This window comes from Coturnix japonica, chromosome 3, assembly GCF_001577835.2.
Source record: "Coturnix japonica isolate 7356 chromosome 3, Coturnix japonica 2.1, whole genome shotgun sequence".
In the NCBI taxonomy this organism is placed as follows: domain Eukaryota; kingdom Metazoa; phylum Chordata; class Aves; order Galliformes; family Phasianidae; genus Coturnix; species Coturnix japonica.
Genome location: NC_029518.1, coordinates 43312389 through 43332203, shown reverse-complemented (window position 1 = coordinate 43332203; position 19815 = coordinate 43312389). Strand labels below are relative to the sequence as shown.

The window sequence follows — 19815 nt, the reverse complement described above, 5'->3', positions numbered from 1 at the left end:
GCCGGGATGCAGAAGGGCCCTCCCGCTGCTCGGAAACGGCTGCGGGTTACGCAGGGGCTCGGCCGCCCCGCCCGAGATGACGGGTGCCCGCTAACGCCATCCACCCGCACCCCGAGGGCGCCTGCAGCCATCCGGCAGCGCGGGGCTGCGGCACCACCGGGTGTGGAAGCGGGCGGAAACTTTGTAACAGAGCAGCAGTGCAGGTGTCTCAGGCAAAGAGAAGGGAAACGGCCGAGATCTGCGGGTACTCGGTGAGCAGGGAGGTCATGGAGTCATAGAACGGCTTGGGTTGAAAAGAACCACAATAATGATGTAGTTTCAACCCCCCTGCTATGTGCAGGGTAGCCAACCAGTAGACCAGGCTGCCACATCCAGCCTGGCCTTGAATGTCTTGAATATCCTGATTAATATCTTGGTTAAGAAATACACGCTAAATGAAAACCTTAGATATTTAATTCCAAAAAAAGCTTATTAGAAAACACAAAGCTGATTAACTGACTCCCATCAACACACAAGTCAGCACTGGGTGAAGGAATAGAAGCACTGATGTTGTAATTTCCACAGCCTCTCTTCATCATTGTTCAGTTTCTTTCCAGACCACAGGAAAGTCACAGAATTATCAAGGGTTTGGAAAGATCTAGACCAGTCCAACCATTCCCAATACTTCCCAGCTAAATCATATCCCTCAACACAACATCCAGACGTTTCTTGAACACTCCCATGGTCGGTGACTCCACCACCTCCCTGGGCAGTGCATTCCAATGCCTGACTACCCTTTATGAGAAGTAATACTTCCTAATGTCCAGCCTGAATCTGCCCTGAGATCTAGATTTCAGTTTGCTCATTTGAGTCTATTGTGTTTGGTCTCCTAAAGCCAACAGGCAAAGGATTTGTTTTATGTTCAGGCTCCTGGCAGAAATCCCCATGACACAACTCCTCAGCCAGACATTGAGCAGTGTAGGAGTCTGTGGGGACTCCAGCTTCTTCCAGTCTTCTGCAGCTCCTTCTCTTCTGTCCTCTCCTGGACTGCATTGGATACAGTGTTGCCAGCAGGAGCAGGGAGGTGATCATCCCCTGTATTCAGCACTGGTGAGGCCGTACCTTGAGTACTGTGTTCAGTTTTGGGCCCCTCACTGCAATAAAGACATTGAGGCCCTGGAATGTGTCCAGAGGACAACGAAGCTGGTGAGGGGTCTGGAGCACAGGCCTTATGAGGAGCGGCTGAAGGAGCTGGGATTGTTCAGCCTGGACTTCTCCAGGCTCAGGGGAGACCTTATAGCTCTCTATAACTTCCTGAAGTCAGGCTGTGATGAGGAGGGGTTTGGCCTCCTCTCCCAGGCAGCAAACAGGACGCGAGGAAATGGGCGCAAGTTGTACCAGAGGAGGTTATGATTAGACATGCACTTATGGCCTCAGGGTGATAAGTGCTCCCTAAGTGCCGTACAGGGTGTCTCAAAAGCAGCCATCAAAGCTCGCTCGGTGCCCAGTGCCGCGGTACCGCCTCGGGGCCCAGCTCGCCGCCTGCCCCAGTCTCCCTGCACAGCCCACGGAGCGCGGCCTCCTCCGCGCCGCCAGGGGGCGCCCCCGCAGCGGGTAGGGCCGGATCGGATCGGGCCGGCGGAACGGGAGGCGGCCATGGCTGTGCTGCTGGAAACCACGCTGGGAGACATGGTCATCGACCTCTACACGGAGGAGCGGCCCCGCGGTAGGGACGCGGAGGGCTGGGCCGGGGGGAGCCGGGCGTTGGGTGGCGGCGGGGCGGGCTGTGGGGCCGGGACGGGGCGTGGGACGGCGCCGTTTGGAGCCCGAGGCTGTAGCCACACATCGGCTGGGTGTGTTCCCTGTGGGGAAGGGGCCGGGGCCTGGTGGCTTCTTCTAGTGTGCCCAGACCGGGCTCTGGACCTGGTCCTGGAACCAGGTGCTTTGGAGGGTCAGAGGTTCTGTGGTGTCCGTGGGTCTCTGAAGCATACACAAACACCGACTGCTGGTGGAAAGCTTGTTTGTCCCTGTAACGGTGTGTTTATACGTGTAACACGCACTGAAAATATCGATCAGTGACAATGTTTGGCACTGAAAAGCAGCAGCGGCCTTCTTTCCTGGCTGCTCTGAAGGAACTAGGGACGGGAAATGCATTCCTGCGTGTGCAGCTCTATTAAGGGGACCTTACAACATCTCTGATAGTGCTTGTAAGGCCTGTGCTGCCACGTCTTCACACACCTGTCCCAAAAGCAGTTTTATACACACCGAGTCATAAATCTATTGCATCTGTTCTTCTTAGACCCACGGTTTTCTTCACTAAATGTGAGTATCATTTCTTGCAGCTTGCCTGAATTTTCTGAAGCTCTGCAAAATCAAGTACTACAACTACTGCCTTATTTACAATGTGCAGGTGAGTATTCTCAGTTTTATTGTGTGGTGTTTTGTTTGTTTGTTTAAATTCACAAATGTGACGGTGTCTTATGTATTCTGCTTTGTGACAGAGAGACTTTATCATACAGACAGGCGACCCCATGGGAACTGGCCGTGGAGGTGAATCCATATTTTGGTAAGTAAAACGTCTGGTGTTTAATCAGCAGAGAAGTCATGAGGGAGCAAAGGGTTGCGCTTTGATTTCAGTGGAACTGTTGCTTGGAAGTAAAATTGCTGATGCATAAGCTCCTTTGGCTGATGTAGCTGAGTGCTTCTTTAGTTCCTACACTGCTTTGGACCATTCAGAAATGTTTTATGGGCAGCATTCTATCTTCAACCTTAGAAACAAAGTTACAACAGGCTGTATATACATTTCATTTCTGAGTGAGCAGATAAGTAGGTTTGGTTTTGTAAGATGAGTTACATAACTAGATGCTCTATAGAAGGCATAATCATTGGCAGCTTGTTTATATATATGTATTTTTTCATAACAAATTGTATTTAGCTGGGCAGGAGGAGAACACAGAGGCTGTGCTTCATTTCCACTGTGCGTTCTTACACCCTAAGCAGTCCTGCTGTCCTGAAAACCTACCTGAGTTCATTTTAATCATGCTGAATGTATTCTGGGAAGTCAGTTTCCTTGTTAAAAATGTTAGTGGTCATGAATGTAAAGGCTGAAGAAGTTTGCAGAGCTATGGTGGAACTTGGCAAAACATGTGTGTCCTGTAAGTTTCATCCTAGAATCATAGAATATCTTAGGTTGATAGGGACATTAAAGATCATTGAGCTCCAGTCCTCTGCTGTAGGCAGAGTTACCAAGGATTCCTTCAGGATTTTAAAGGATTCATTTGAAATTGCTGTTAAAAATAGAATGAAAATTGCAGAGCTGAACTAAAAACCTAAAGCGGTGGAGAACACAGTGTGCTGAGATAAATAGCTCTGTTTGAACACAGCTGGTGTTGCTAGACTAGTGTTGGCTTCTCTGTCTGACCTGTCAGAGCTTTTGAATAGAAAACTTTGAGTTTGTGAATCTGTCATGAGCTTGGAAGCAGTTCAATTGTGCTAAGCCAATGCAAGTCTGGGTGTGTATGCTTAATAGACATAAGCTGTTTCTGTTCTGCCTGTGGGTAGATGAAGTTTGTTGTGATGTTGTTCAAAGAAGGTTGGTTTGGGGCCATTAGTACAGCAGGTGGGGAAGGACTGTGTGATAAAGCAGTGGTGGATACAGGGTTGGAAAAGACCTCCAAGTTCATCCAGTTCAACCATCCACCTTTCACCTCTATTTCCCCACTAAACCATCTTACAACAACTAAGTATTTCATGAGCAGCTCCAGGGATGGTGACTCCGCCATCTCCCTGAGCAGCCTGTTCCAGTGTTTGACCACTCTCTTAGAGAAGAAGTATTTCCTAGTGACCAACCTAAATCTCCCTTACTGTAGAGGTCAATATTAAAAACAACAACAAAAAAGCTTTATTTTCTGTTTTACGACATTTGTTTATCAGACTTTTAAAAATTCATTCTCTTTGTAACATGTTTATTCTATATTTTCAGTAAACTGTATGGCGATCAAGCTAGATTTTTTGAGGCAGAAAAAGTGCCAAGAATTAAGCACAAGAAAAAAGGAACGGTGTCAATGGTGAACAATGGCAGCGATCTGCATGGATCACAGGTCAGCATACAGGGCTGGGAGTAAGTCTTGGTACACATCTAAGTAAGAAAAATGAAAATGCAAAGATGAAAATGTTGCCTGCAACATTGTCATCTCAGCAGCATTGTATTATCATAGAATCACAGGATCATGGGATGGTTTGGGTTGGAAGGGTCCTTTAAGATCACCTGGTTCCAACCCCCTGCTACAGGCAGGGACACCTCCCTCTAGACCAGGTTGCTCAAAGCCTCATCCAGCCTGGCCTTGAATGCTTCCAGGGCAGGGACATAATGTGGTCAAAAGGCCTGTACATCAGAAGACCATAGATGAGTATTTTTCATTGTGTTCCAGGTTCCAATAGTTGTTTGATTACTGAGAAGAGTTTGAAATGCTCAGACTCAAATCCTGTCCTAGAAAGATTTGATAAATGTTGTTAGAATTCAGTCCTTTATTTTTTTTCCCCTTCTATTTATTCACTTTTGTTAATAACATTATATTATTTAGCTGTGGATGATTTTGTATTTTTTATTTATTTTTTTCCCTTGTAGTTTCTTATTACGACAGGGGAAAACCTGGATTATCTGGATGGTGTGCATACAGTATTTGGAGAAGTGACTGAAGGCATGGATGTATTGAAGACAATTAATGAGACCTTTGTGGATAAGGATTTTATCCCGTATCAAGATATCAGGTGTGATTGCATTCAACCTCACTTTTGGAGGAATGTGTTATAATCTAAGAAATTAATCTTTTTGGAAATGAATATGGCAATAGAAAGTGACTTGTATGTGGTATCTAAAATATTCTTTTATCTTTGTATTATTGGTAAAATGCTTCATAATCATGTCTTAATAGGAATTTCTTCTAAAAGGAACTTAGTATTTATTGTGGAAGTACGTCATGAGTTAATACGAGTTGTGAGCCATAAATCTGTATATTAGAGTAGACGTGTTCTCATGTGGACTTTGCAATTTATATAGAGTTGTTTAAGACCTCTGTGAACTTGCAGAACAGGCATGGAAAGTATCCAAACTAAACTGTAAGACACTGAACTGGTGGTGGACACCAGAATAATTGGTGGTCGTTCTAAGCAGTATTGTTCCTTTTGATTCTTTTGTGAATTCTTTGTGTAGTTCAAGGAATTCAGAAGCAGCAAAAGGTTAAAATATTCCTTGATATTGGACTGTGCTAGACTATAGACTGGAAATAGCTCTCTAAGAAAACAAACAGGTACTGAAATAAGAAGACATATATGAAAATGTGCATCCGTTGCCTTTACAGAAGCATCAGTTTTAGTATTTTCAAGCATATAGTATGTTTGACTTTTTGAGATATAGCTGGGAATCACCAGGCCTGGTTTATTTTTAAAGATACTTTTATTTGCTTGTGACTGTGCTGATCTTGATGTTGCTTCCTTTTAGGATAAATCATACAGTTATTCTGGATGATCCATTTGATGATCCACCTGACTTGCCTATTCCTGATCGCTCACCAGAGCCTACTAAGGAGCAGCTAGATGTGAGTCCTTATGATGGCTTCTTGGAGAAAAGTTGGGAGAAAAAACTTACTGAATAGATCCCTGTTAGACACCAACACAGACTTTGTCAAAATCTTTAATACTTTGTAAATTCTTTAGCGTAGGAGGATAAGAGATGCTCTTCTCTGCCAGCTTGAGTTCCAATACCTCAAATACTTGTCTTCTGTTTGGGGATATTGCTGGGCTTAATTCTGGTCTGTTTATTTTATCAAGAAAATGATAAAAGGAATTGACTTGGGTGACTTGTTGTCCTGTGGTGGGAACAAGTTTGGAAAGCCGTATTTCATATTTCTAATTAAAGACTATTGAAGCACAACATTCAGAATGTTCACCTCTGGTAGAACACAAATATTACTAAAGGTTTTTAATACGAAATTGCTTGTTGTTGGTTCTCTTTTGTATGATAAATGTTCTGTTTGTATTTCAGTGTAAGCATTCTTGGTCATTCTTTTGAGTTATATCTATCTAGATTAGAAATGAGCTGATACTTGTGGTGAGTTGTTGAGTATGAGATGGGGGTGTAAAAGAGTTCAGAAGACCAAACTGTGTTCAGTTCAAATTGGGCCTAAAAGTTCATATATAGTTTATGGTGCCTGAAGCTCATGATGATAGCACCTTTTCTTTTTTAACCTGAGTGGAGGGAACAGAAGGAAAGACCATTTCTACAGAGATGCATCGCTGGAGCATTTCTCTTGTCTTGAGGGGAAATAATGTTATCCATGTAATATTTGGAAATTGAGAATTTTTGGCCAGGAGTTTAATTAGTTTTTTTTCCTTAATTTTTTCAGAGTGGAAGAATTGGAGCAGATGAAGAAATTGATGACATGAAAGGACGGTCTGCAGATGAAATAGAAGAAGTTCAGGCAGAAAAAGAGGCAAAAACTCGTGCCATTCTTCTGGAAATGGTGAGTATCGTTTTCTGTTTACCTTTTTGGTGTTATTTCTGCTTCTGTATTTGCATGTGCTTGTTGTATTATGTCTAGAAAGATGTGTACTATTTATCTTGAGATAGCTGATATGATGCCATGGCTCAGAATCTGTTCTATTACCTGACTGTGATACAATGAAATGAAGTAAGGATGAGCACTTGATCTTTTTGACTTGTAGGAAGTGGTTTTCTGGTAAAACCAGCGCTGTGTCATTTTCAAGGCCAGGAGGGGGCATTATGAGGGACTCATGAGGAATGCATCCAATTTTGAATCTTAACATACATAATGGGCTGCTGAATGTCTTTTAATCCCCCAAAAAGGTTTAGCCTGTAATGGAGAGAGCTGAGCAAACTTGAAATAAGCCCTTCACAGCAGTGGCACTGAGTTTACATTAATCCTATGTGTGATAGCTGGCTTCTTTCTGTGGGATTATCTGAAATTTAATATTAGCCACAGTGTTGCAGAAGATGTACAGCTGTGTGTTCTTGTTTTGCATCAGCATCGGGCCACTGATCTGTTTTCTGGATAAAGCTGTCTTAAAATAAACAATTACAATGAAAAGACAAGGGGGATGTGAACTGGTGTGATAATGGGTACTGTTGGGTAGTGTGCACTTCTGTCTTTCTGAGTAAAGTTGTATGATTTTAATTTCTCATCCTAACTAAGGTAGGGTGAACTAAAATTTATGGGCAGAAATGATGAAAGTCTATTCCTTAACCCCACAGGTGGGAGATTTACCAGATGCAGAAGTCAAGCCACCAGAAAATGTGCTGTTTGTTTGTAAACTGAATCCCGTGACCACAGATGAAGACCTAGAGATAATATTTTCCCGATTTGGTCCGATTAAAAGGTAACGATTGTAATGTGAAACAGATAGCTTTCTTAAAACTGAGCATGATACGCATCAGTCTTATTTAGGTCTAGCTGTTAAGTAGTTATTCTGATGTGTCTAGTAATGTACCCTCTGTCAGACCGCAGCAATGGTGGTACAAAGTCACATCTCACCAGCTGAAGATCCTGTCCCTACAGTAGCTTTAAGGGGAAATGCAGGAGCAAGTGAGACAGATATGGTACTTTCCCCAGTCCCCCACCCTCTCCCTCCTTTCAGTAGTTTACATCTCATCTATTACATAAGCCAGAAACAGTCTCTGGATGGGTTGTTGTATTTTTTTTTGTGAGAATTTGTAGGGTTTTGCATAAAGCAGTACACATTTGTAGCAACCACTATGTTGTTTGTTGAGGTGTTCCCTATACCTGTTGTCCTTTTCAGTTCTGAGCTTGGCTCCTAGTAATTGCAGTTGATTCCCTCTTAAGTTGGAGTTAAAAGATGGGCAGTGAAACCTTGCGACTCTCTTATGTATATAATCCCAAATCATCTTTTGTTTTCTGGTTAAGTGTACAGCTCTATGTACTTTGTAGAGGAGTTTTCCTTACCTTGTTTTCCTTTTTCACAGCTTTTTTCAATCCTTCTGTTTCACCTCAAGATGAAAGGACGTGCTGCTTATGGCACTAAAGAAATTGCAGTTATAGCAGCACAGGGATATTCTCCACTTAGCTTCCAGTACCTTTTCTAATTACTCCTGGGGGCTGTGAATGCTTTAAAACCCGGGCTGTTTTCAGGGTGTTGATTTCACACACACACACACAAAAGTCACACAAATTATAGAGTCTTTCTCTTTAATGGTAATTGCCAGCTCAGATTTTATCTTTTTTCACAAGGCACGATTAGGATTTTTTCCCCCATGCTCATCTGACTGTATTTATCTGCACTGATTGTCATGTTCTACTTAGTTGTTCATTAGACTCCTAGAACTCTGCGATTTTTTTCAGTCTTTAACTATTTAATACTATCAGCAAACTCCATGAATGACCTTACTTTCCCTAAGAGAGAATGAGTATTTACTATGCCTTGCACTTGTTTATTAGTACAATGATCTCATATGCTGTTATTGCTTAGTTTCCCCCAAATGTGGGAATTTATTAGAATTTCCAGATGCATTTCAGAAGTGTATCACTATGCCTTTAAGGAGCTTTAGTTAAGTGTCTTGAGGTGGTTTCGAGTAGGTTCTGTTTATTCAGATGCTCACTAAGTCAGTCTTGAGTTCTTTTTCTGCTTGTTTGTGCAGGACTGGCAGCAGGTATACAGACCTGCAGACTACCAGATCCTTCACTAGACTCTGTAGGATGTATGTGAGAAATTGGCTTTTTTTTTTTTTTTTCTTTTATATTTTAAATGTTACTCTTCCTTTTAATCAATGCTTGCTTGTCCTATGCTTCTTGCTCCAGAAGCACTGATGTTTTAATTTCATGTCACTTTTTCAGCTGCGAAGTGATTCGAGACTGGAAGACTGGTGAATCTCTTTGTTATGCTTTCATTGAGTTTGAAAAGGTATGTGTAAGGTGGAATAATACAAAGATGGTAGCAGATATTCAAAAGCTTATTTATAGGGAAAAACCCACCAATATGGATGCCTTCACTGGGAAATGCTGAGGCAGTCTCCACCAAGGAGCAGTCTCCAAGAGATGCTACCTTAATGATGGTCAGCCCTTAAATGAGGTCTAGAGGAGGTGGAGTCAAGCTCCACCCCTTCTGGGAGCACAGCTGAATCACCTTCACCGGTGCTCCCACAGCTGACCCGACACTTGCCTCAGCTGATTAATCAGAGGTTCAGGCTGTGATTACCAGTTTCCCATACAGTATGGTTTTTCATTGTGCTGTGTGTAGATTTTGCTTATGAAAGTTCATCTTCAGTATACTTCCATTAAAGAAGAACAGTAAAATCTTCAAGTGTGGGGTAGTTAACATTTTCTCTTACTGGCTTAGTTACAGACATTGTAGGCCCTAAACCACACTGTGAAGTCTTGATTCAGCCTAGCAATACCAATATGTTCTTAGCCTATCTTGAAGCCAGTGGGTTTGGAGTAGGTCCTATTATTTCCCAGAGCACACTTTCTAACAGTTTTGAGGAGTAAAAGAAGGGAATTCTAGGAGAAAATGGAGGAGTGCTGCATAAAGGAGAAATAATTGAAGATGGTAGATGAATGTCTGCAGTGCTCTACCCTACATTCAATTTGTAAGTTGTGTCAGCTTTAAGCTGCTTTTACAGTGATTATTGGTGTATAACTTATTTACAGAGGCTTTCTGATAGTCTCTAATCTTTGAGGAAAACTAGACGACACTGGAGAAGTCAGAAGACTTTTTAGCCTGTGTGCTTTAAATAGAACTTCCATTACCTATGTTGTTGTTGTCCTTTTTTGCCTGTTTTTTTTCTAAGTGTTACCTGTACTTTTTAAAGTGCTGAAATAAAATGAAAAAAAGAAAGATGTTATTTGGAATGCTTACACTGGGACGAAGCATAATTATTTCCTTTGAAATGGCACAATGCAAAAACTGCTGTGGTTTGGGCAAAGTGCTCTGTGGAATGTTGTTTGGGAAATGGGTGCCAGTGAGCAGTTGAGTTTGTGTTGGAGCTCTCCAGTGAATACTCTTATGAAATAGTCATGAGTGCGTGTTTTCCGGAACTGTTAATATCAGGAGGAAGACTGTGAGAAAGCCTACTTCAAAATGGACAACGTGCTGATAGATGACAGACGGATACATGTGGATTTTAGCCAGTCTGTTGCAAAGATTAAGTGGAAAGGAAAAGGTAGGTGCACTCGTGATTCTTTGACTCATAATTTAATAAGCTGTGACTTCTGAACTATAAATAATGATGTAAGGAGAAGCAATTAAGAGCTTAAATCATCTCATTTGGGGGGACATGGATTTCCCGGCAGCATAGGAACAGAGCAACAAAATTTCTAGCACTTCTTCCAAAAGTAGAAGGGCTTCCTAGTGTTACATTAACTGGGTAGGTCTGAAAGTAAAAATTATGTTACCATAGATTGTCTTTTACCAGATGGATTTTTGCCAGTAAATTATGAGCACCTGGTCTCAAACTTGGAAAGTGATGCCTTTGGAGATACTTTCTAGCAACATAGTATAGCAGTATATTGTTTTCTGGGTACTTTTCATTATTCAGTGTGTATCAATTGAAGGTACAGGACAAAAAGTGAATATTTAGGCTAGGATTATCACCTCCATAGGCCAACTCTATTGTTTAGTTTGTGTTAGCCTGTATTAACTGAATGACATGGAATTTTTTTCTTTATGTGGGGCATCGTAGATCTAAATTTTCCTAAATATCGGAGAGCTAACTATGCTGTCACTTTCTTAGGCTTATCTGGTACCCATAGAATGACCTAGGTAAAGTTCTCTCATTTCCCTTCGGTTGCTGTTTCTGACCTAGCCGGGCAGTAGTGTGGTTTCAGGTGTGACCGGGAGATGGCAGTACATTGCTATGAAATAGTGTCTTGTGAGCTGCTATTGCCAAGTGAATGGACAGAAACTGCAGTCTGTACTGTCACTCTTAAATGAAGTCATAACACTTTTTGGACAGCTTGTAAATTCAGATGGAGATCTGCAGCTGTCTCAGACGTTTCCCTTTCGCATCTGAGAGTAGAAAGTCATTTAATAATGAGGGTAGTCTTTAGAAAACAGAATTCTAAGTAGTGTAACATAGGTCCTGTAGAGAAGGAGGGACTGAAGCAGTTTTTAAATCCTGCTTAGTGATAATGTTCATATTAATCTCCACTGCACGTGAGTGTGGAGAAAGCCACATGCTTTTTAATGAGATCTGCAAGCAAGAGAAGCATGGAGTCATTACTTGTACTACACACTTGTACTCTGTCATCCAGGTGTCAGTATTGCTTCTGGAACTATAAATCTGTACAGGGCTAGGGAGAGACCTCTAACTCATAAATGGAACGCAGTGGTACATGTGGCTCTTGTTTATGTTTTGTTTTAGTTCTACCAACTGTTTTTTTTTCTGCCAACAGGTGGGCAGTACACCAAGGATGATTTCAAAGAGTATGAAAAGGGACGTGATAAAACTTCAAAATTTGCCCTAAAAGAGAAGGTGAAACCAAAGCAGGAGTATCCTTTTTCAGTCAAAGGTACTTTTTGTCCCAAGGAGAGCTTATGAAAGCAGACTGGGAAAGATTTCATATTATTAAAGCTTGCCAAGTGGATGTTTTTGCCACCACTTTGAATAACCTTCTCATGTTTGAGATAGAATTAAGCATTTTGCCTTTTTCATATGATGAATTTTGTGTTTTATTCAAGCAATTATTGTTTCCTATTTAAAGCTATAGAGTGGCATAAGGCATAAGAGAGTTTTTTGGTTTTGCATGGGACCTACTGTATCCACAATGAAAGAACAGTAATAACTAGACAATGTTTTGCGATCCTGTTTTCCTTGTGGTGGAAACAGAAAGCAGAAAACTGTAACTTTTTCAGAGATCCACAGATAGGAAAAAAATTAAAGAATGAGATCAGGCTGTACAGTTTGTCAGGATAAGATTCAGCTGTTTTGGAACAGGTGAATTTTTCAATACCTGTATGTCTTGGTTAACCCTGTCTGGTAAACTGGGGTTTGTTTCCTGTGTGAACTTCTCTGTTCCTATATTTATTAAGTAACAAATCCATTCTTAACCAATACTATCAGTGCCAAGTATGACCTTGTGCTAGATGAGGAAGAAGAAGAATCTCAATCAAGTCAGTCACACTTGGCTAAAAAACAGAAGAAGAAAAAGCACTACCACTCTGAAGATGAAGAAGATGACAAGAGGACCAAAAAATACAAGGTACTTAGCTCCTGTTGAATTAATGATTTAACCTTATATCAGTCTGTTGCTCTAGTAAGAGTAGCCAGGAAGAAGTAGTCTGATTTTCAACTGAGGTCCTTTCGTGCAAAGTCCCACGAAGTACAGCAGCTGTAAATGTGCAGAACGCTAATGTCAGTATACAATTATGAAGGAGGTTTCCTGGGTCTTTCTGGACTTCGGTAGTGAGGCATGTCTGAGTTTGACAAAACATCCTAAGAGACAGTGTAGCCTCCCATAGGGTAGAAGATCTTCAGCATTTTGAACCTGCCATTCCCAGTCATAAACCAGAAGTTCATGACATTTCATGAATGCAAACTGTTTCCGATGTTCTTGCCAAGGCTTTGTGTGTTGGCTTTCTCCCGTGTGGAATCAGAAACACAGTCTCTTTGCATTGCCTGCTTATTTATTTATTTATTTAAGTTGTTTTGGAAGTGTTTGTATAAAATCTGTGTGCCTGTTTGCTTCGATCCAGATTGTGCTGGCATAAATAGGGCTGACAATAACAGGACTAGGGGAAAATGATCCAAGTTGAAAGAGGGAAGATTTAGGTTGGATGTTTGGGGGAAGTTCTTCGCTAGGAGAGTGGTTAGGCCCTGGAACAGGCTGCCCAGGGAGGTTGTGGATGCCCCGTCCTTGGAGGTGTTCAAGGCCAGGTTGGACGGGGCCTTGGGCAACCTGATCTAGTAAAGGTGTATGTTTGGTGGCCCTGCCAGGCAGGGGGGTTGGAACTACATGATCCTTGGGGTCCCTTCCAACCCGGGTCATTCTGTGATTCTGTGTGTATGATTCTGTGCTGTAAGGCAGGCCGTGGGGAAGGCTATGAGAAGTCAGTGGTTCTGCCGTTCATTCGTTTCACTGCAGTCTCTATGGGGTCAGCATTTTCACATTTTTCTGAACCTGACATAGTCAAGATGCTGATGTTTCATGGGAACTGAATGCTTGCAATGGTTAAGCGGAGGGTCAACTACTCTTGAAGTCTGAGCACTAGGAAGAGGTAAGCTAAGGAGAAATTATAAGCATCCAGTATTTTAACAGTGCAAGTTTTGAGTGAGATCAAAGGTGTTTTCAAGCAGCTTTGCAGAAAGTGATAAGGTTCCAGCTACAGTAAATAGAATCATCCTGGCATGTATTTTGAGTAAGTTCTGTGTGCATGGGGCATATGTCATTCTATTGTTGCATCACTTCTTGCTGTCATTCTAAAAATAACCTTTCTCACAAACACTGGTAATGTTTTGTCATTTTTCGTTGCCGCTCTTTTGGTCTGTTGCTCAGTGGTGATGCCAGTCTTCTAATTACTGCTTGTGTACTAACTGGACTGGGATCCTTTGGATGGAGGGAAGGATCTGGTCAGATATGTCTGGAACATAGAATACTTGCAAGGGGTCTGCCTTCATGTTTGTTTGGACTTCCTCCATTCCTTTTGGCTGATTGACAGTATGTATTCAACATTCTTTCAACAGACATTTCTTGATGTAAAAGCTGCACTTGAAGTTCAGAAAATACACATATAGAACTGGCTGGTCATGCGTTATCAGCAGAGAACACTTAAAAATGTGGGTGTGGTGCTCAGGAACATGGTTTAGCGAAGGGTTGTTAGTTAGAGTTAGGGTAGGATGGTTAGGTCATGGATGGACTCAATGATCTTTAAGGTCTTTTCCAACCGGAGTGATTCTGTGATCCTAAAAGTCATTCAGATGTCTCTTCACTGTGCTCACGTTCACTATTTGTCTCTACAAACATTCAGTAAGTGAGGTCTCAAGGTGTTCATCAGAGGTTTGGGATGAAATTTTACTCTTCTTGTACTTCATCCCTCAGATGGGCACGGTGTACTTAGTTCCACATAGAATATCTATGAGCGATTTGAATGTGGCCCTTTCCAGATAAACTTTGCTGGCAGCTTAGCACAAAACAGTACAGAACTTTTTGGATCAATGGTGGCATGTTTAGTATAAGCAAGCAGTTTTCCCTTCAGCCTGTCTTAGAAGCAGGAGAAACATTTGAGGTAAAAACTTGGAAACAAAGCAGCAGCTAACCTAGCACAGTCAATTGCCAAAGATCACAATGACTGTGCATCACATACAAACTTCTATCCTTAATCCCTGGTATGGCAGAGATTTTAGATGACACAGAACAGAGTCCAGTAATAGAAAGTTCTGGCAGCTGAAATTGAAGTTGGCGCTACCAGCTCCAGCTATGACTGAAGAAAAGGGACTTTTGTTTTCTGAATAGTTTCCATGATGTTGAATTGTTTTTCTGTTCTCTTGCTTTTTTTTTTTTTCTTTTTTTCTGTAGTGTATTTTGACTCATCCCTTTTCTTAGTTTGACACCAGTTTCCTGAATCTTCAGCCTCGTAGGTGAATGTTAAGAAGATATTTTTGAACCTTGTGCTGTTTGATTGGATTCCAGAGGGCTGAAAAGGTAGGGTCTTGTGGCTGCTTTTAGTAGGCAACAGGATGTGGGTCTGGAGCAAGAGGCTGCATCAGTGTGTGGGTTTGAGAATAGGATTGGGCAGAGTATTTTGATTGCTTCTGCTTGAGATCCACATTATGACTGTGCACCCTTAGCAGCTTTCTGGGTCTGTGGAGGAGCATAGTGTATCTGCTGGATTTCTGTTTGACATAGGCTCTGAATTTCAGATTATTGCAGCTTGTCATTTTAGCAAAAAATATATTGATCTTTCTGTTTTTAATCTCCTGCTCTTACTGCTTATTGGACAGTGTTTGATTAGGTTTGATCAAAATCTCCTTACCAAAAGGCCGTCTCTATTTGTTTGATCCTTTTAACCTTTAATTAGTGTGCTTTAGGTACACAGAGGCAGCGTAGTTTTATTCTGTGCTCATAGTCATGGTATTTAAGACTGGTTTACTTTCAACAGTTGTTTGGCACATTACTACTGCTGGCAAAGTCAGTCATGGCTTCCAGGGAAGTTTCTTCCCCTCTTTTAATAACCCCTTCCTCATGCGTTCACTGACACAGTGCTGGATCATGGCTTATTTGTTGGCTGATCAGAGGCAGTGATGCTGTGCTGGGAAATCTGGATTTCAGCAGTAAGAAAAGAATCTTAAGTAGTAGTCTTCTCCTCTAACAGGAAAACAACATTTTTCTGACTTGGATCGTGCATAAAGGGTTTGATTTCAAATATTATTATTGCTTCTGGTTGTGTTGTGTTTTGAAACTTTAACATTTTTCTGTGCTGAAGAATTGAAAAAGGCAGAATCTTTCTTAAGAAGAAGTAGAACTTTATTTATTTATTTATTTATTTATTTTATTTGAGAACTAAGATGCAATTCACCCTGTTAATTCAAATTGCCATATGGGTTCTTTAGTCTGTGGTGGTATTATCTGCCATGCCAACCTTTTTGTGGCACTTGCAGCTTCAGACATGCCCTGTACACCTTTGCCTTAAATGTTTTTTTAAAGATCGTTGTGCTTATCTGGCTCCATGCTCACGTGACTTCTTTAATCCTTTCAGCAAGTTGCCCTTTTCCATGACATTCTAGGCAGGCTATTTGTCATTACATTCAAGTCTACACTAGCCTTTCCCCTTGTAAATGAGGAGTTCTGCTTCTAGCTGGGCCAGCAACCTCTCTCTGGTGTTGGCTTTCTAGATTCTGTACTGAGAGTTGTTTTTAATTTTTTTCCTTGACTTCCCCTTGTGTTCTTCCTCAGCAACAAAGCACCCTGAAGATGGTAGAGCACCGTGCCCCCCACTGGCTTTACTGGCCAGTATTTTTGTCTTGTTCCACTCCGTTCCACAGCTGTGGGGTTCACCTTCTAATGTTCACTCAGTCCCTGACACAGGGAGGCATGGAACCCCATTTTCTGTTCAAACATGGAAACCAAGGGCTTGGGGTTAATCAGTATTGGGTAAAATAATTAAAGAGAAGTGATGTGTAATTCTGAAGATGAATGGGCAAACCTCATAAGTAACTGGAAGCAACATCTATTTTTTTGGTTCAGATTCTAAAATCTGTACTGCAATAGAGCTTAACAGTAAAGATGTAGAATAAGCATTTCGCTGCCAGTGAGATCACTGTATTCAGCAGCGGCAGAAATTTTTGGTTATGTAGATAAAGATCAGATCTGTGACTGCGTGTGTGTTGGTTCCTGGGGTTTTGTATTTCTTATTGCGACTGTAGAATTTCAGCATTATCTGCATAATCCTGGAGGCAGTGTTTGCTCTTGGGAGTGTGCTCTGGGGATGGTGCTGGTCGCCACCTTTCTGGATAAAAGCCTGCTTCGAGGAGGCTTATCTTAATTGAATAGTAAGAACAAAATAGTTTCTAGCAGTACTTAAAAATGTCAGACATTCACGTGTTAAAACTCAGTGTTTTTATTAAGAAATTGTTTTGAGTTCTGTGACTTTCCAGGTGAAATGGTAACTTTCAGAAGGATCTTGTTGTTTTAAACTGCTGTGAGGCTGGGGCCTGTGTGGGTGTTGGTGTTATCACATAGTCATTCCAGCATGTTCTGTGTCATAAATCTCTTAGTGTGGCATTTCACAATCTGACAGTCTGTTTCTCCTTCGTTTAATATGCTGTGTCAGTGATTCTGTACCATCCACCTACTGCTGCAAGCAAAGCAGGAGTGTGTATGTGTGAATCTGTGTCAGGTGGGGTTCAGTTTTATACAGTTACGGAACCAGCCATTCTTGACTCTTTCAAGTTCTTCTCGTGCCTTAGCATTGTTTTCCACTTCTTTCTGTAACAGAATGTCCATCCAATGTCTTTAACAGGATTCCGATCGAAAACATGAAGGAGAACGCTGTAGAGAAAAGACGAAGAGTGAGAAGAAAGACAGGCATCGGAGTCGCAGCCGATCTCAAGAGAGAAGTTACAGCAAACATAAAGACAAATACAGAGAAGATGTCCGAGTAAGGGACTGGGATAAAAAGAGAGACAGAAGCAGAAGTCCTAAGAAATCTAAAGACAAAGAGAGGTCCAAGTACAGATGATGGAGGAGCAGGAGATGTGAGGGAGCTAAAGTAGTGTTTTCTTCCTGCATTTACAACATGCTGTCATACAACCGTGCAAATTCAAAGCAGCTACGTTCTGTCAGCTGTTTGACTTTACAATTCTTTGAATTCCTGGTGTATGACATGCAGTAAGGCTTGATTCCCAGAAGGTTTTTTTAATAAAATGTTTAACATTCGTGGAATGATTTGAGTCTCCAATAAGGAATGTTGTCTAAAGCTTGTTGGAAATGTAAACGTGCTATCAAGTGAATTGCCTACTGGAAGGACTGCAGGATGTACTTCCTTTCTGCAAGGAGAATGTATTTGTCTTTCTGCACTCTCAGATGCTGTGGTAGAGGAGAATGATAGAGGGCCTGGGAGTCAGAAATGTTATGTGCACTCTCCCTTTAAAAAGTGACCTGATACCATTTGTGTGAGCGCTCAGAGGGCTATTTCCTTCTTTTAAAATGAGCTACAGGTTGCTTTAGTCCTGACAGCTCTCATTTGCTGAGAACTGTGCAGCAGTGCTTAAAGGCATTGAAGTGCTGCACTGCTGCTTGCAAGGCTATTGGAAGTGCTACGCTGTACTAAATCGTTTGCACTAAGTTGCTCAGTTGTTGCATAGATCCTTTGCCTGTGTAGCATTACTAGAGGATGCCTCTCAAAATGTCAGCTTCACTTGCTATTTGACACAGTTGCAGTCACTGTTGAAGATCTTGAGCTCTGTAGTGTCAGGACATCCAGCTGTTGTGACATCAGGCAAGTTGTGCTGAAGGGATAAGAAAGAAGAAAGTGGTCATTGGCAGGAAGGCAGAATCTGTAACTTGCACTGCACTTGCCAAAGCCAAGATGGGATTAATTTTCAGGTCTGGTGGCAGAAGTGGGTCTGTTAATAAATCTTCATTTACAAAGGAATGCAGGTAATGTTATCAGTCTGGGTCTTACTGAAAGTCAACAGGCTCTTAAATTTCCAGTTTGCTCTGATATATAAGACCTGGATGTTTAAATAGTGTTATTCAATTTGCATACAGTTTAAGAACATGAGTGTTCACCTCTTTCTTTCCAGAGAAAGATCTTGTTCTGATAAGAGGGAAAGAGCAGCTATGGGTGCAGCGTTCATCATTTCTTCCTCCAAGAAATGTGATGACTCGGAGGAGTCTGGTCTGGTGAATAAGTTTAACTTTGTGGTTGTGGTTTTGCTGTAGAGTCTGATTCTGTAGTAGGCGTGTAAAGTTTTTATAGGTACCTCTCGTTGGAACTTGATCTGAAGTACAGAACCAAGATCTAAAATACTTGGTGGCCATGAAGAATTGCAACATGTTGCTCTGCCCTGGAGGGCCGAGAGCAGTTCTGCTCTGCTTGGTGAGTACGTTTGAATGCACTTCATGCAGAAAGTGGACTTCAAACCAACAAACCCCTATGGGAAGGGAAGGCTGTCGCTGAAGGAAGAAAATTACTCCATGGCAGAAGATTCGGACTAAGCAGGCCGGGCTAGATGCCTACCCAGACCCAAACTGAGCAAGGATACTGAAGGGTATCATGTACAGATAGGAATGTGCTTTCCAAAAACAGCTGCATTCTCTTTGGTTTGTAAAGATGGAGTGTATTTGGCTAAGAGGCTGCCTTTACTCAGTCTCTCCTTTCTAGCTTGTATATATTCCAAAGCACAGAACTAGAAATTCAGTTTCCATAGCTGCGTCTTAAGTTACTGGGGGCTTGCAAGGAAGCCCGCTCTTGGGAGTGTTGGAGCTTGGGGCTGAGAGCTGCACACTGTTCTCATTGAGATTTCTGCCTTCAAAATAAGGTTTGCAGAGCACCCCACAAGGCCAAGACGTGATGCATTTGCAGTAGTGCTGCTGAGGTGCTGTTTTTCTCATGTTCTTCCTGCTTTGTTAAAGAAATGACGTGTGTGCTGGCATGTTGTCCTTGGTTCTTCTTTTCGGTGGCACATTTTCAATATATGTAAAACAGTGACCAAGGTTGACAGGGAGGTGGAAGTGCTGAACAGTGAGGATCTTGCTGTTATCTGGAAGGGACAGTCATAGAAAAGAGAGTTTCCACTCTGAGGAAAAAGCCGGATTCTTGCTGGACACCCAAGAATCCCTTTCCTATAACATCCCTTCTGCCAATCACCTGTTACATATGTAAGAATACTATAAATAATATACAAATGGTCAAGTTTATCTGTGTGTTATGTAAGTTTATGTTAGCATTTCTGTGTTGCTTGGTGTCTGGCTGCTATGAAGATATGCTTTTAGTCAGTCAACGAGCCAATGGCCGTGTTCAAGGTGGTGTGGATCTTAAAAGGCTTCAGTGAGCTGTATGAGGGCTTAGGTCTACCGAGCATTTACTAAATCACTGAAACAAGGAAGGCTGTGCTAGGAGCTTTCAGAAGTTGAAATCTTAAGCTAAAGAGTGGTAGACTCTTGAACTTGAAACTTGTTTGGGGCTTTCTGGTTTTAGAAGGTACTTTTCATATAAGCTCAGTGGAAAACACTTGACTAATAGCAGGATTTATTTTTTTTAAATTTTATTGTTTTTAAGTAAAAGAGAGACCAAAAATAGTTATTTTTGATGGCAAAAACAAGTCGGGTTCCTGCTGTGTCAGATCTTAAAATGGGATTGTAATTT

The 19815-nt window shown here is 41.7% G+C and overlaps 1 protein-coding gene across 2 annotated transcripts; it reads left to right on the top strand.

Annotated features, from left to right (window-relative positions):
- Positions 1-1571: 1571 nt before the first annotated feature.
- On the top strand, positions 1572-19367 carry PPIL4 (peptidylprolyl isomerase like 4). 2 transcript variants are annotated; one of them, XR_001554147.1, is made up of 14 exons: positions 1572-1705; positions 2322-2389; positions 2481-2545; positions 3962-4079; positions 4607-4749; positions 5480-5576; positions 6384-6500; positions 7250-7374; positions 8847-8913; positions 10060-10171; positions 11403-11499; positions 12071-12209; positions 14523-14648; positions 16966-19367. XR_001554147.1 is itself a non-coding variant. In XM_015858169.1 (13 exons), the coding sequence occupies exons 1-13, from the start codon at positions 1636-1638 to the stop codon at positions 17182-17184; spliced, it is 1437 nt and encodes a 478-aa protein (XP_015713655.1). In that variant the 5' UTR covers positions 1572-1635; the 3' UTR covers positions 17185-19367. The 2 variants fall into 2 exon arrangements, 1 of the variants encoding a protein (XP_015713655.1); XM_015858169.1 differs by lacking the exon at positions 14523-14648.
- Positions 19368-19815: the final 448 nt, after the last annotated feature.

What these genes read in the sequence shown, in the direction of transcription:
- PPIL4 (XM_015858169.1), top strand. Translation starts at nt 1,636, where the DNA reads ATGGCTGTGCTGCTGGAAACCACGCTGGGAGACATGGTCATCGACCTC. An exon ending in CTACTAAGGAGCAGCTAGAT is followed by an intron (nt 5,577 to 6,383) that starts GTGAGTCCTTAT and finishes TAATTTTTTCAG; the next exon opens with AGTGGAAGAATTGGAGCAGA. An exon ending in GATTAAGTGGAAAGGAAAAG is followed by an intron (nt 10,172 to 11,402) that starts GTAGGTGCACTC and finishes TTCTGCCAACAG; the next exon opens with GTGGGCAGTACACCAAGGAT.